Genomic DNA, 15,416 nt, shown 5'->3' with positions numbered 1-15,416 from the left:
GCCCTGAAAGAGCCGCTGCTGTCTCTCCAATGTGAAAGCCCTGAGGGCTTTCACACTGGAGCGGTGCGCTGGCAGGACACTCAAAAAAGTCCTGTTAGCAGCATCTTTGGAGCAGTGTATAGACTGCTCCTAAAACGCTCCTGCCCATTGAAATCAGTGGGACAGCGCGGCTATACCACCGGCATAGTGCTGCTGCAACAGCGCTTTGCGGTGGTTTTACCCCTTTCTCGGCTGCTAGCGGGGGGGTAAAAGCGCCCAGCTAGCAACTGAATAGCGCCACGAAATTGACGGTAAAGCGCTTCTAAAAATAACGGCGCTTTACCGCCGACGCACCCACCGTCCCAGTGTGAAAGGGGCCTTAGGAATCAAGGTTATGATTACAAACTTCAGTCAAAACGAATTCAAATGTTACTGTTGGGCCCCTTTCACACATGCTGTTTCCGTTTGTCCGTTTTTCATCCATCCGTTGATGGAAAGATGGAAAAACTAATGTAAATGGATGATGTTCCGTTTACATCAGTTTAAATCCGTCATCATCCATTTTTTGAATTTGATCAAAGCTCTATTTTGCTTAAGTTTAACCACTTAAGGACCGCCTAACGCCGATTTACGTCGGCAAGGCGGCACGGGCAGGCAAAATCACGTACATGTACGTGATTTGCCTCTCGCGGGTGGGGGGTCCGATCGGACCCCCCCCCGGTGCCCGAAGCGGTCCCGTTCTGTTCCCCGGCGATCCGAGATGAGGGGGAGGCCATCCGTTCGTGGCCCCCCCCTCGCGATCGCCGCCGGCCAATGGGAACACTCCTTTGCTGCTGTATGCTAAACAGCAGCAAAGGAAATGATGTCATCTCCCCTCGGCTCGGTATTTTCCGTTCCAGCGCCGAGGGGAGAAGACATCAATGTGAGTGCACAACACACACACACACAGTAGAACATGCCAGGCATACAAAACACCCCGATCCCCCCCCCGATCGCCCCCCGATCCCCCCCCAATCACCCCCCCCCCCCTGTCACAAACTGACACCAGCAGGTTTTTTTTTTTTTTTTTTTTTTTTTTTTCTGATTACTGCATAGTGTCAGTTTGTGACAGTTACAGTGTTGGGACAGTTAGTATTACCCCCCTTTAGGTCTAGGGTACCCCCCTAACCCCCCCTAATAAAGTTTTAACCCCTTGATCACCCCCTGTCACCAGTGTTGCTAAGCGATCATTTTTCTGATCGCTGTATTAGTGTCGCTGGTGACGCTAGTTAGTGAGGTAAATATTTAGGTTCGCCGTCAGCGTTTTATAGTGACAGGGACCCCCATATACTACCTAATAAATGTTTTAACCCCTTGATTGCCCCCTAGTTAACCCTTTCACCACTGATCACCGTATAACCGTTACGGGTGACGCAGGTTAGTTCGTTTATTTTTTATAGTGTCAGGGCACCCGCCGTTTATTACCTAATAAAGGTTTAGCCCCCTGATCGCCCGGCGGTGATATGCGTCGCCCCAGGCAGCGTCAGATTAGCGCCAGTACCGCTAACACCCACGCACGCAGCATGCGCCTCCCTTAGTGGTATAGTATCTGATCGGATCAATATCTGATCTGATCAGATCTATACTAGCGTCCCCAGCAGTTTAGGGTTCCCAAAAACACAGTGTTAGCGGGATCAGCCCAGATACCCGCTAGCACCTGCGTTTTGCCCCTCCGCCCAGCCCACCCAAGTGCAGTATCGATCGATCACTGTCACTTACAAAACACTAAACGCATAACTGCAGCGTTCGCAGAGTCAGGCCTGATCCCTGCGATCGCTAACAGTTTTTTTGGTAGCATTTTGGTGAACTGGCAAGCAAGCACCAGGCAGCGTCAGGTTAGCGCCAGTACCGCTAACACCCACGCACGCACCGTACACCTCCCTTAGTGGTATAGTATCTGATCGGATCAATATCTGATCCGATCAGATCTATACTAGCGTCCCCAGCAGTTTAGGGTTCCCAAAAACGCAGTGTTAGCGGGATCAGCCCAGATACCTGCTAGCACCTGCGTTGTGCCCCTCCGCCCGGCCCAGCCCAGCCCACCCAAGTGCAGTATCGATCGATCACTGACACTTACAAGGCACTAAACGCATAACTGCAGCGTTCGCAGAGTCAGGCCTGATCCCTGCGATCGCTAACAGTTTTTTTGGTAGCATTTTGGTGAACTAGCAAGCACCGGCCCCAGGCAGCGTCAGGTTAGCGCCAGTACCGCTAACACCCACGCACGCAGCATACGCCTCCTTTAGTGGTATAGTATCTGAACGGATCAATATCTGATCCGATCAGATCAGATCTATACTAGCGTCCCCAGCAGTTTAGGGTTCCCAAAAACGCAGTGTTAGCGGGATCAACCCAGATACCTGCTAGCACCTGCGTTTTGCCCCTCCGCCCGGCCCGGTCCAGCCCACCCAAGTGCAGTATCGATCGATCACTGTCACTTACAAAACACTAAACGCATAACTGCAGCGTTCGCAGAGTCAGGCCTGATCCCTGCGATCGCTAACAGTTTTTTTGGAAGCTTTTTATTGAACTGGCAAGCACCAGCGGCCTAGTACACCCCGGTCGTAGTCAAACCAGCACTGCAGTAACACTTGGTGACGTGGCGAGTCCCATAAGTGCAGTTCAAGCTGGTGAGGTGACAAGCACAAGTAGTGTCCCGCTGCCACCAAAAAGACAAACACAGGCCCGTCGTGCCCATAGTGCCCTTCCTGCTGCATTCGCCAATCCTAATTGGGAACCCACCACTTCTGCAGCGCCCGTACTTCCCCCATTCACATCCCCCAACGAAATGCAGTCGGCTGCATGAGAGGCATTTTTATGTGCTCCCGAGTACCCCTACCCAACGAACCCCCCCCAAAAAGATGTTGTGTCTGCAGCAAACGCGGATATAGGCGTGACACCCGCTATTATTGTCCCTTCTGTCCTGACAATCCTGGTCTTTGCATTGGTGAATGTTTTGAACGCTACCATACACTAGTTGAGTATTAGCGTAGGGTACAGCATTGCACAGACTAGGCACACTTTCACAGGGTCTCCCAAGATGCCATCGCATTTTGAGAGACCCGAACCTGGAACCGGTTACCGTTATAAAAGTTAGTTACAAAAAAAGTGTAAAAAAAAAAAAAATATATATAAAATAAAAAAAAATAGTTGTCGTTTTATTGTTCTCTCTCTCTATTCTCTCTCTCTATTGTTCTGCTCTTTTTTTACTGTATTCTATTCTGCAGTGTTTTATTGTTATTGTTATTGTTATTATGTTTTATCATGTTTGTTTTTCAGGTATGTAATTATTTATACTTTATTGTTTACTGTGCTTTATTGTTAACCATTTTTTTGTCTTCAGGTACGCCATTCACAACTTTGAGTGGTTATACCAGAATGATGCCTGCAGGTTTAGGTATCATCTTGGTATCATTCTTTTCAGCCAGCGGTCGGCTTTCATGTAAAAGCAATCCTAGCGGCTAATTAGCCTCTAGACTGCCTTTACAAGCCGTGGGAGGGAATGCCCCCCCCCCCCCACCGTCTTCCGTGTTTTTCTCTGGCTCTCCTGTCTCAACAGGGAACCTGAGAATGCAGCCGGTGATTCAGCCAGCTGACCATAGAGCTGATCAGAGACAAGAGTGGCTCCAAACATCTCTATGGCCTAAGAAACCGGAAGCTACGAGCATTTTATGACTTAGATTTCGCCGGATGTAAATAGCGCCATTGGGAAATTGGGGAAGCATTTTATCACACCGATCTTGGTGTGGTCAGATGCTTTGAGGGCAGAGGAGAGATCTAGGGTCTAATAGACCCCAATTTTTTCAAAAAAGAGTACCTGTCACTACCTATTGCTATCATAGGGGATATTTACATTCCCCGAGATAACAATAAAAATGATTTAAAAAAAAAAAAATGAAAGGAACAGTTTAAAAATAAGATAAAAAAGCAAAAAAATAATAAAGAAAAAAAAAAAAAAAAAAAAAGCACCCCTGTCGCCCCCTGCTCTTGCGCTAAGGCGAACGCAAGCGGCGGTCTGTCGTCAAACGTAAACAGCAATTGCACCATGCATGTGAGGTATCGCCGCGAAGGTCAGATCGAGGGCAGTAATTTTTGCAGTAGACCTCCTCTGTAGATCTAAAGTGGTAACCTGTAAAGGCTTTTAAAGGCTTTTAAAAATGTATTTATTTTGTTGCCACTGCACGTTTGTGCGCAATTGTAAAGCATGTCATGTTTGGTATCCATGTACTCGGTCTAAGATCATCTTTTTTATTTCATCAAACATTTGGGCAATATAGTGTGTTTTAGTGCATTAAAATTTAAAAAAGTGTGTTTTTTCCCCAAAAAATGCGTTTGAAAAATCGCTGCGCAAATACTGTGTGAAAAAAAAAAATGAAACACCCACCATTTTAATCTGTAGGGCATTTGCTTTAAAAAAATATATAATGTTTGGGGGTTCAAAGTAATTTTCTTGCAAAAAAAAAAAAACTTTTTCATGTAAAAAATAAGTGTCAGAAAGGGCTTTGTCTTCAAGTGGTTAGAAGAGTGGGTGATGTGTGACATAAGCTTCTAAATGTTGTGCATAAAATGCCAGGACAGTTCAAAACCCCCCCAAATGACCCCATTTTGGAAAGTAGACACCCCAAGCTATTTGCTGAGAGGCATGTCGAGTCCATGGAATATTTTATATTGCGACACAAGTTGCGGGAAAGAGACAAATTTTTTTTTTTTTTTTTTTTTTTTTGCACAAAGTTGTCACTAAATGATATATTGCTCAAACATGCCATGGGAATATGTGAAATTACACCCCAAAATACATTCTGCTGCTTCTCCTGAGTACGGGGATACCACATGTGTGAGACTTTTTGGGAGCCTAGCCGCGTACGGGACCCCGAAAACCAAGCACCGCCTTCAGGCTTTCTAAGGGGCGTGAATTTTTGATTTCACTCTTCACTGCCTATCACAGTTTCGGAGGCCATGGAATGCCCAGGTGGCACAAAACCCCCCCCAAATGACCCCATTTTGGAAAGTAGACACCCCAAGCTATTTGCTGAGAGGTATAGTGAGTATTTTGCAGACCTCACTTTTTGTCACAAAGTTTTGAAATTTGAAAAAAGAAAAAAAAAAAAAGTTTTTTCTTGTCTTTCTTCATTTTCAAAAACAAATGAGAGCTGCAAAATACTCACCATGCCTCTCAGCAAATAGCTTGGGGTGTCTACTTTCCAAAATGGGGTCATTTGGGGGGGGTTTGTGCCACCTGGGCATTCCATGGCCTCCGAAACGGTGTTAGGCAGTGAAGAGTAAAATCAAAAATTCACGCCCTTAAAAACGCTGAAGGCGGTGATTGGTTTTCGGGGCCCCGTACGCGGCTAGGCTCCCAAAAAGTCCCACACATGTGGTATCCCCATACTCAGGAGAAGCAGCTAAATGTATTTTGGGGTGCAATTCCACATAGGCCCATGGCCTGTGTGAGCAATATATCATTTAGTGACAACTTTGTGCAAAAAAAAAAAAAAAAAAAAAAAAAGTGTCACTTTCCCGCAACTTGTGTCAAAATATAAAATATTCCATGGACTCAATATGCCTCTCAGCAAATAGCTTGGGGTGTCTACTTTCCAAAATGGGGTCATTTGGGGGGGGGTTGTGCCACCTGGGCATTCCATGGCCTCCGAAACTGTGATAGGCAGTGAAGAGTGAAATCAAAAAGTTACACCCTTAGAAATCCTGAAGGCGGTGATTGGTTTTCGGGGTCCCATACGCGGCTAGGCTCCCAAAAAGTCCCACACATGTGGTATCCCCGTACTCAGGAGAAGTAGCTGAATATATTTTGGGGTGCAATTCCACATAGGCCCATGGCCTGTGTGAGCAATATATCATTTAGTGACAACTTTTTGTAAATATTTTTTTTTTTTTTTTTTTTTGTCATTATTCAATCACTTGGGACAAAAAAAATAAATATTCAATGGGTTCAACATGCCTATCAGCAATTTCCTTGGGGTGTCTACTTTCCAAAATGGGGTCATTTGGGGGGGTTTTGTACTGCCCTGCCATTTTAGCACCTCAAGAAATGACATAGGCAGTCATAAACTAAAAGCTGTGTAAATTCCAGAAAATGTACCCTAGTTTGTAGACGCTATAACTTTTGCGCAAACCAATAAATATACGCTTATTGACATTTTTTTTACCAAAGACATGTGGCCGAATACATTTTGGCCTAAACGTATGACTAAAATTGAGTTTATTGGATTTTTTTTATAACAAAAAGTAGAAAATATCATTTTTTTTCAAAATTTTCGGTCTTTTTCCGTTTATAGCGCAAAAAATAAAAACTGCAGAAGTGATCAAATACCATCAAAAGAAAGCTCTATTTGTGGGAAGAAAAGGACGCAAATTTCGTTTGGGTACAGCATTGCATAACCGCGCAATTAGCAGTTAAAGCGACGCAGTGCCAAATTGGAAAAAGACCTCTGGTCCTTAGGCAGCATAATGGTCCGGGGCTCAAGTGGTTAACACAAAAAAAACCGGATCAGACAAAAAACGGATGTAAACTGACAAATGGATAGTTTTGCATCCGTTTTTGCATTGGTAGTAAAAAAAACTGATAACCTGATGTGTAAAAGGGGCCTAAAGGAGAAGGCCTTGTGCAAACGGTATTACAAAGGGGACACTACATATGAAAAGTGAGGGAGATGGTGGCTGGTGCAGACAGGACTTGGTTATTTGGTAGGGAATGGCTATGATAAAGAGTGAAAAGGTCACAGACAGTGCGAGTCTGAGAAGAGAATTCCACACAATGACAAAGCTTGACCCTAGGTTCACACTACTGTGTTTGCGCTGGCGTGCTGTGCCTATGTTTCCGCTAAAAAAAACACCTTTTCTAAAACATGACTGCAAGGAAATTGCACAGTCTTTTTGGTTGCGGCAAGAGATGCAATTCCTGCACCCACAGCCACATACATAGGTGTGGGCCAAGATCGGGATATGAACGAGTAGAGTTACTACTAGTAGTAGAACTTGGTAACTACTACTATTGGTGGTAATAGTTACTACTACCACTAGTAGATACTACTACCGGTAGTAGTGGTGGTAGTTACTATGTGTAGTAGTGGAGTAATAGTAGTTACTACTTCCAGACTAGTTGTGGTTACTACTTGTAATGGTACTTTTAGTAGTGGAAAGTACTAGTAGCCACTACTAGTAGAAGTTAATAGTTACTAGTTAGTAATGGTTACTAGTAACTACTACTAGTAACTAGATGTAAAAGTAGTAGTCACTACTACAACTAGTAGCTACTATTAGTTACTAATAGTGGTAGTTGCTACTATTAGTTACTACTCCCAGACTAGTAGTGGTTGTAACAATTAATAGTACTTACTACTAGTAGTAGAAGTTTGTTGCTAGTAGTAGAGAAGAAGTTACTATTCGTAGCAGTAGTTAGCTAGTAGTTACTACTAGTTAGTATTAGTAGTTACTAGTAACCACTACTAGTAGAAGTTAGTAGCAGTGGTAGTAGTTACTACTACTAGTTGGTACTAGTATGTAGTATTAGTACTAGTATTATGTAGTACTAGTAGTAACTACTAGCTTACTACTAACTTCTAGTAACTACAACTACTTTTCTATTACTATTGGTAGTAGTATAAGTTACTAGTAGTAGTTACTACTGATAGTAATTACTAGTAACCACAGGTTGGAAGTAGAAGTTGCTACTACTAGTTAAGGTTATGAGTAGTAGTTGTTACTACTACTGGTAATAGTTACTATTGGTAGTTACTACTGGTAGTAGTTTCTACTAGTATAAATTAGTAGTTACTAGTAGAAGAGTGGTAGAAGTTACTACTAGTAGTAGAAGTTACTAATAGTAACTACTAGTACCATTAGTTTGTAGTGGTTACTGGTAGTAGCAGTAGTGGTTGTAATAGTTAATAGTAGTATTTTCTTTCTCGAACATCACGGGACACAGAGCCACAGTAATTACTGATGGGTTATATAGGTATCACTGGTGATTGGACACTGGCACACCCTATCAGGAAGTTCAACCCCCTATATAATCCCTCCCCCTTGCAGGGATACCTCAGTTTTTACGCCAGTGTCTTAGGTGATGGACGTGTAAAGATGTCCTGTGCTGAGCTCCAAAGGGAATATCCTAAGATCCTATACTGGGGCAAGCCAGGCCAACCGGATCCATTCAAAGTGTCTTTTCATGGCCGAATTGAATGGTACCCGGGCCTCGTGTCCGAAGAAACGAGGTTTTACCCGTAATGCTTCTCTTTTTAGAGAGCTGGACCCCGCAGATCAGAAAATGGCTTTAAACTTCCTAATTTCTGGCGAGGTGCTTTACGGTCCCAGAACTGTTGGATCCCCCTACTGATGGGGGCCCCAGTCTCTGACGGTTTTTTCAAACGGAGCCCACCGTGAGAGGTGAAGATTGGGTCTGTGTAAACAGCACCCTGCGGCTGGATAAGGTAAGAGGAGATTCCACAGAATTTTTGAGTTCTAGTGGCTTTTCTCCTTTAAGATAAATGCATGCTATGCCTATTGTGACCACCGGGGGCTGCCAAGAGCACAAACCTACACATGCTGAATGTCTGTCTCAGGTGTTGTAATCGCTGTGTATGTCCCAGCGTCTCAAGCAGGCTGCAAACAGGTAAGGTGGAAAGGGGGATTTCTCATGTTTGAATGTTCCCCCCCAGGCTAGAGAGGGGCCACAGGGGTCTAGAAAGTGGTTATACCACCCGGGCTCTGCGGCCTAATGGCCACCATCTCTCAAGATAGCCATTCAGGCAGATCTTGTTACCAGCCTCCCTCCCTCCCCCCCCCCCCCCCCCCCCCCCCCCATCCCCAGCCTTTCTCCGGAAGCATGATAGGAGAGTTGGCAGCGCGGGAAGCGCTCGTTTTTTTCAAAACTCGAGGGGGGGGGGGGGGGCGGTAGAGGAGGGGGCGGGACGTCAGCACTGAGTGCTTAGACTCCCCACTCAGGCCAGCTGCAGGCTATTAAAGGCACTCTGTACAGGTGCACTCAGCCTTCTGAGAGACACAGAGCTGACGGTCGCATGTAAGGTGGGACACAGGCATTCTCCTAGGCAGCATTTACTGAAGTAACACCAGACTGAGCATTGGGTAGCAAGGCTTTTAGCCAGACTACATCGCTCAGCAGGCAGTGTTCATTTGTATACCTCACACCTTGTTGCTTTGCACTATGGGTAGAAGAGGTTCAAGCACCCCAGGAACCAGAGACACTAGGGGATCTCGTTCAGGTTCTGAGGGCCCCCTGTCGGCAGCATCCTCCCCCCCCTAAAGATGGGCCAGGGGCGGCTAGCCAGGGAGAGCCATCGGGGTCAGGGGCTACACCTGCTTCTGGCACTTCAGCCCCTGTATATATTACACAAGAGGTTTTTTCCTCAACCATTAATGGTCTAGAAGAAAGATTAATGGCCGTGATTACGTCTTCACTCAGTGGAAGAAAACGCACTAGGCTTTCCTCTGTTCCCCAAGACCCTTAGAGGAGCTCTGGGATAAAGGAGATGAATCCCTTTCAGAGGATCGGGATGGGATGGATGATTCCTCTTCGGAGGATTCAGGTGGAGAGGGACCCTCTGTGCCCATACCTGAAACTGCTAAAGAATCCTCTTCTGCTTTGGGGTCACTGAAACCTTTCCAAGCAGCACATGCTTTTCCTGTTCATACTTTACTTGAAAAGCTTATTTATTCTGAGTGGGATCACCCAGACAAACGTTTTTTTCCGCCGAGAAATTTTTCAACACTTTATCCGATGGAAGAAAAGTTTATTAAAATGTGGGGAATACCGGCTATTGATGCCGCCATTTCCTCCGTAAATAATAGCCTGACTTGTCCTGTAGACAATGCTCAGATGCTCAGGGATCCTGTAGATAAAAGGATGGAATCCCTATTGAAGGATGTTTTCTCCTTAGCAGGATCAGTGGCCCAACCTGCAGTAGCAGCGATTGGAGTCTGTCAATACTTAAGAGACCATGTTAAGCAGGTCATCAAAGTATTACCTGAACAGCAGGCCCAGGGGTTTGCTAACCTTCCAGCGGCTTTATGCTTTGTGGTTGACGCCATTAGAGATTCTATCGTGCAAACCTCCCGTCTTTCACTGGGGTTGGTGCATATACGTAGAATCCTATGGTTGAAAAATCGGTCAGCCGAAGCACCATGTAAGAAGCTACTGGCTGGGTTTCCATTTCGTGGTGCAAGGTTGTTTGGAGAGGACTTGGATAACTATATCAAGAGAATCTCTTGTGGGAAAAGCACTCTCTTACCTGTCAAGAAGAAGAGTAAGCGTCCCTCTTTCAAACGGACTCTTTCCCCAGCGCCGGGGGCTGCAGTCTCGACGGCCGCCTCCATCGGGGTCCAGAGACAAGAGTCAACCCCAGGGACAAAAGAAGTCCTGGGGAAAGAAGCCTACTAGGCAAAACACTAAGACCTCTGCATGAGGGGGCGCCCCCGCTCACTCGAGTGGGGGGAAGACTGTGACAGTTCTCAGAGCTCTGGCAGGAGGACTTCCAGGACAGATGGGTAATCTCCACGGTAACCTTAGGGTACAAGCTGGAGTTTCAGGAATTCCCCTCTCCTCGGTTCCTCAGATCAAATGTTCCCAGAGACCCAGAGAAGAAGCAGTCGCTCCTTCTAGCGTTAGAGCGACTTTTGTCGCAGGAGGTCATTATGATAGTTCCCGCAAAGGACCAGGGATTGGGCTTCTATTCCAACCTTTTTACGGTCCAAAAGCCAAATGGGGATGTCAGGCCCATTCTGGACTTAAGGGATCTGAACCGATTCCTAAGGATTCAATCCTTCCGCATGGAATCAATTCGAACAGTAGTTCCCACCCTGCAGGGAGGAGAATTTCTGGCATCAATAGACATCAGAGATGCATATCTGCATGTGCCCATTTTTCCTGCTCATCAGAAGTTTCTGCGCTTCGAGGTAGGAGGGCGCCATTTCCAGTTTGTGGCTCTGCCTTTCGGGATAGCCACTGCACCTCGAGTGTTCACAAAGATCTTGGCTCCTCCTCTGGCCAGATTAAGGGCTCAGGGTATAGCTGTCATAGCATACCTAGACGACCTGCTCTTGATAGACCGGTCGGTAGCCTCTTTGAAGGGAAACTTGAGGACCACGGTCGGGTATCAAGAACACCTGGGTTGGATCCTCAACTTAGAAAAGTCTTTCCTAAAACCAGTAAGAAGACTGGAGTATTTAGGTCTGATTATAGATACAAGCCAGGAGAAGATATTTCTACCCCAGGCAAAGATCACTGCTTTGAGAGAGCTAATTCTGACAGTAAGGACCAAGAAGGGTCCCTCAGTCCGCCTTTGTATGAGGCTACTAGGGAAGATGGTGTCTTCATTCGAAGCAGTTCCCTATGCTCAGTTTCACTCAAGAATGCTGCAACACAGTATTCTGTCGACCTGGAACAAGAAGGTTCAGGCATTAGACTTTCCGATGCACCTGTCGCATGCGATGCGTCACAGCCTCAATTGGTGGCTCATACCCGAAAACCTGCAGAAGGGGAAATCCTTTCTACCGGTTACCTGGACGGTGGTAACAACAGATGCCAGTCTGTCAGGTTGGGGAGCAGTTCTGGAACAGGCTGCGGTCCAAGGGGTATGGTCCAAGACAGAGAGGACCTTACCCATCAACATTCTGGAGATCCGGGCGATACATCTAGCTCTAAAAGCCGGGACTATCAGGCTACAGGGTTGTCCGGTCAGGATCCAGTCCGACAATGCCACAGCAGTGGCTTATGTCAATCATCAGGGAGGCACCCGGAGCCGAGCTGCTCAAAAAGAGGTGAACCAGATCTTAGCCTGGGCAGAGATGCATGTGCCATGCATATCGGCAGTTTTCATCCCGGGAATAGAGAATTGGCAGGCGGACTATCTAAGTCGCCAGCAGTTACTTCCAGGGGAATGGTCTCTGCATCCCGACGTCTTTTGGGCCATATGCCAAAGATGGGGGGTTCCAGATGTAGATCTCTTTGCATCCCGATTCAACAAAAAGATAGACAGATTTGTGGCAAGGACAAAAGATCCTCTTGCATGCGGGACGGATGCGTTGGTGATTCCGTGGCATCGGTTCTCACTGATTTACGCATTCCCGCCTATTCTGCTACTACCACGACTCCTTCGCAGGATCAGGCAGGAAAGGAAGTCGGTACTTCTGGTGGCCCCCGCTTGGCCCAGAAGGACTTGGTATGCAGAAATAGTAAGGATGACGGTAGGTTCCCTGTGGACACTACCGGAACGCCCAGACCTGTTATCTCAAGGTCCAGTGTTCCATCCTGCCTTACAAACGCTAAATTTAACGGTTTGGCTATTGAGACCCACGTTCTGAAGAGTCGTGGGCTCTCAGGTCCTGTCATATCTACCTTGGTTAATGCAAGGAAGCCAGCTTCCAGGATGATTTATCATAGAGTCTGGAAGGCTTATATAACCTGGTGTGAATCCAGAGGTTGGCATCCCAGGAAATATGTCATAGGTAGAATCCTTGATTTTCTACAGATGGGATTAGAGATGAAGCTGGCCTTGAGTACCATCAAGGGCCAGGTCTCTGCTTTATCAGTATTATTTCAGCGGCCACTTGCTTCGCATTCTTTGGTCCGAAACTTTATGCAGGGGGTGATGCGTCTTAATCCTCCGGTTAAAGCGCCCCTAAACCCCTGGGACTTGAATTTGGTCCTGGCTGTGTTACAGAAACGGTCTTTTGAACCAATAAGTCAGATTCCTTTGGTCTTGTTGACAAGGAAATTAATTTTTCTGGTGGCCATCTCTTCTGCTAGAAGAGTATCAGAATTAGCAGCTCTTTCCTGTAAGGTGCCTTATTTGATTATACACAAGGATAGAGTGGTACTACGCCCTCATCCTAGTTTTTTTACCGAAGGTGGTTTCTGATTTTCATTTAAACCAAGACATGGTTCTACCTTCCTTTTTTCCAGATCCCTGTTCTCCGGAAGAGAGATCTCTACATTCGTTGGATGTAGTAAGAGCAGTTAAGGCCTATCTAGGGGCAACTACTCAGATCCGCAAGACGGATGTTTTGTTTGTGCTGCCAGAGGGTCCCAATAGAGGACAGGCAGCAACAAAAGCTACCATTTCTAAATGAATTCGACAGTTGATCATTCAAGCTTATGGTTTGAAACAGAAGATTCCTCCGTTTCAGATCAGGGCACATTCCACAAGGGCTATTGGTGCTTCTTGGGCAGTGCATCACCGGGCCTCTATGGCTCAAATCTGTAAGGCCGCAACCTGGTCTTCAGTTCATACATTCACCAGATTCTATCAGGTGGATGTGAGAAGGCATGAGGATATCGCCTTTGGGCGTAGTGTGCTGCCGGCAGCGGTAAAGGGTCCTCAGGTCTGATTGCACCCTACTTGGTCGTGGTTCCCCCCCTCAGGTAGCATTGCTCTGGGACATCCCATCAGTAATTACTGTGGCTCTGTGTCCCGTGATGTTCGAGAAAGAAAATAGGATTTTTTAAAACAGCTTACCTGTAAAATCCTTTTCTTTCGAAGGACATCACGGGACACAGAGGTCCCGCCCCTCTTCTAATACACTATATTGCTTGGCTACAAAACTGAGGTATCCCTGCAAGGGGGAGGGATTATATAGGGGGTTGAACTTCCTGATAGGGTGTGCCAGTGTCCAATCACCAGTGATACCTATATAACCCATCAGTAATTACTGTGGCTCTGTGTCCCGTGATGTCCTTCGAAAGAAAAGGATTTTACAGGTAAGCTGTTTTAAAAAATCCTATTATTGCTGCTAGTCCCAGACTAGTAATAGTAGTTTAGTAGCAGTGGTAGTAGTTCATTGTAGTTACTGGTGATAGTAGTTGTAGTTACAACTAGTAGTAGAAGTAGTAGTTACTACTATTAGTAGACACTAGAAGTATTAGGAGTTACTACTAGGGTTTATGATGGTTAATTGTAGTGTTAGTAGTTACCAGTAATAGTTACTACTAGTAGTGGTAGTAGTTGTTGTTTCCAGTAGTAGTAGTTGTTACTACTTGTTGTGGAGCTTTTACCGCCATTCATTTCCCTGTGGCAGCAGTACAAGATATGAGGTGTGGTTCTTAATGGTACTGGAGGAACCTGACACATTCTAAGATACAAGTAAGCTTGCATAAGGCCTCTTTCACACGGACGGCTGTCCTGCCGCTGTTAAAAGCATGTTTTGATATTTTGAAATTCCAAGACTCCAGGCACAGCGTTCACTTGCAGTTGTACATTGCAATTAGCTGCGTTTACATGCGGCTGCGTTTGGAACATTCTTGACATTTCAGATGTCCTTCCTGTTTTTCTTTCCTTGTTGCTGCTGCTATCCGCAGGAGAAATAGTACACTGCGATTATCTGTGATTGTGTGCAGATAGCTGCAATAAATGTGTCCTGGATGCAGACAAATTATTTTTTTTCTATCTGTAAAAAACCGTGTGTAACAAAACTGTTGCTAAACACAGTGTGTGAATGGGTACATAGGATAGCATTGTGTGAGTTTACATGTGGTAGATAACTTCATCTATCCGCAGCTAAAAGCTGAATTCTATCTCCCCCTGTGAAAGGGGCCTAATTCTTCCAGTCTAAGACTAGCCATAGATGATGCAATTTTGGTTGCAAAAAAAAAACATTCAGTGTTGATGGGGGAATCCCTCCTGCAGCGCTATTGTGTTCTGCCAGCGGGAAGCCAAAACACCATGAGTACTGCTAGCGGCAGATTGTATCTAAACTCTGAATTGATAGGATTTTACTGTTTTAATTTTACAATGTGACTCATCTGTATGGTAATAAGTTACAATGCTCTTTCTTTTATGTAGAATCCATGGCTTGAAATCTGGCAAAACACTTAAGGAATTCAGAGGACATTCCTCGTTTGTGAATGAGGCCACATTCACACAGGATGGTCACTATATCATCAGTGCATCATCGGATGGCACAGTAAAGGTATGGACAATATCATGCTATAAATCCTAAAACAAGATTTCTCCTTTTCTCCTTTTTTCCTGAGAGAGAAAAAAAAAAAGGCGGGTGCTTATTGAATCAGAATTGGCCATTAAAACATACCTTATGAAATCAAGAGGTGCCATTGTCACTGTGGTTAGATAGTAGGTGAGGTTGAAAAAAGACACAAGTCCATCAAGTCCAACCTATGTGTGATTATGTGTCAGTATTGCATTGTATATCCCTGTATGTTGTGGTCGTTCAGGTGCTCATCTAATAGTTTTTTTAAACTATCGATGCTGCCTGCTGAGACCACCACCTGTGGAAGGGAATTCCACATCCTTGCCGCTCTTACAGTAAAGAACCCTCTACGTAGTTTAAGGTTAAACCTCTTTTCTTTCTCGTACATCACGGGACACAGAGCCTCAGTAATTACTGATGGGTTATAGGGTATCACTAGGTGA

The 15,416-nt window shown here is 45.5% G+C and overlaps 1 protein-coding gene across 1 annotated transcript in view; it reads left to right on the top strand.

The window, feature by feature from the left end:
* Positions 1–15,416, top strand: part of SMU1 (SMU1 DNA replication regulator and spliceosomal factor) — a 63,878-nt gene that overhangs the window by 31,691 nt on the left and 16,771 nt on the right. The window contains exon 9 of the mRNA XM_073598690.1: positions 14,829–14,955. Within this exon, the coding sequence (XP_073454791.1) occupies positions 14,829–14,955 (127 nt within the window). The remainder of the gene's footprint in view (positions 1–14,828; positions 14,956–15,416) is intronic.

The sequence above is a fragment of the Aquarana catesbeiana genome, linkage group LG01 (genome assembly GCF_042186555.1).
Source record: "Aquarana catesbeiana isolate 2022-GZ linkage group LG01, ASM4218655v1, whole genome shotgun sequence".
NCBI lineage: Eukaryota > Metazoa > Chordata > Amphibia > Anura > Ranidae > Aquarana > Aquarana catesbeiana.
The sequence above is the reverse complement of the archived record's forward strand: the minus strand, read 5'-3'. Positions and strand labels throughout refer to the sequence as shown.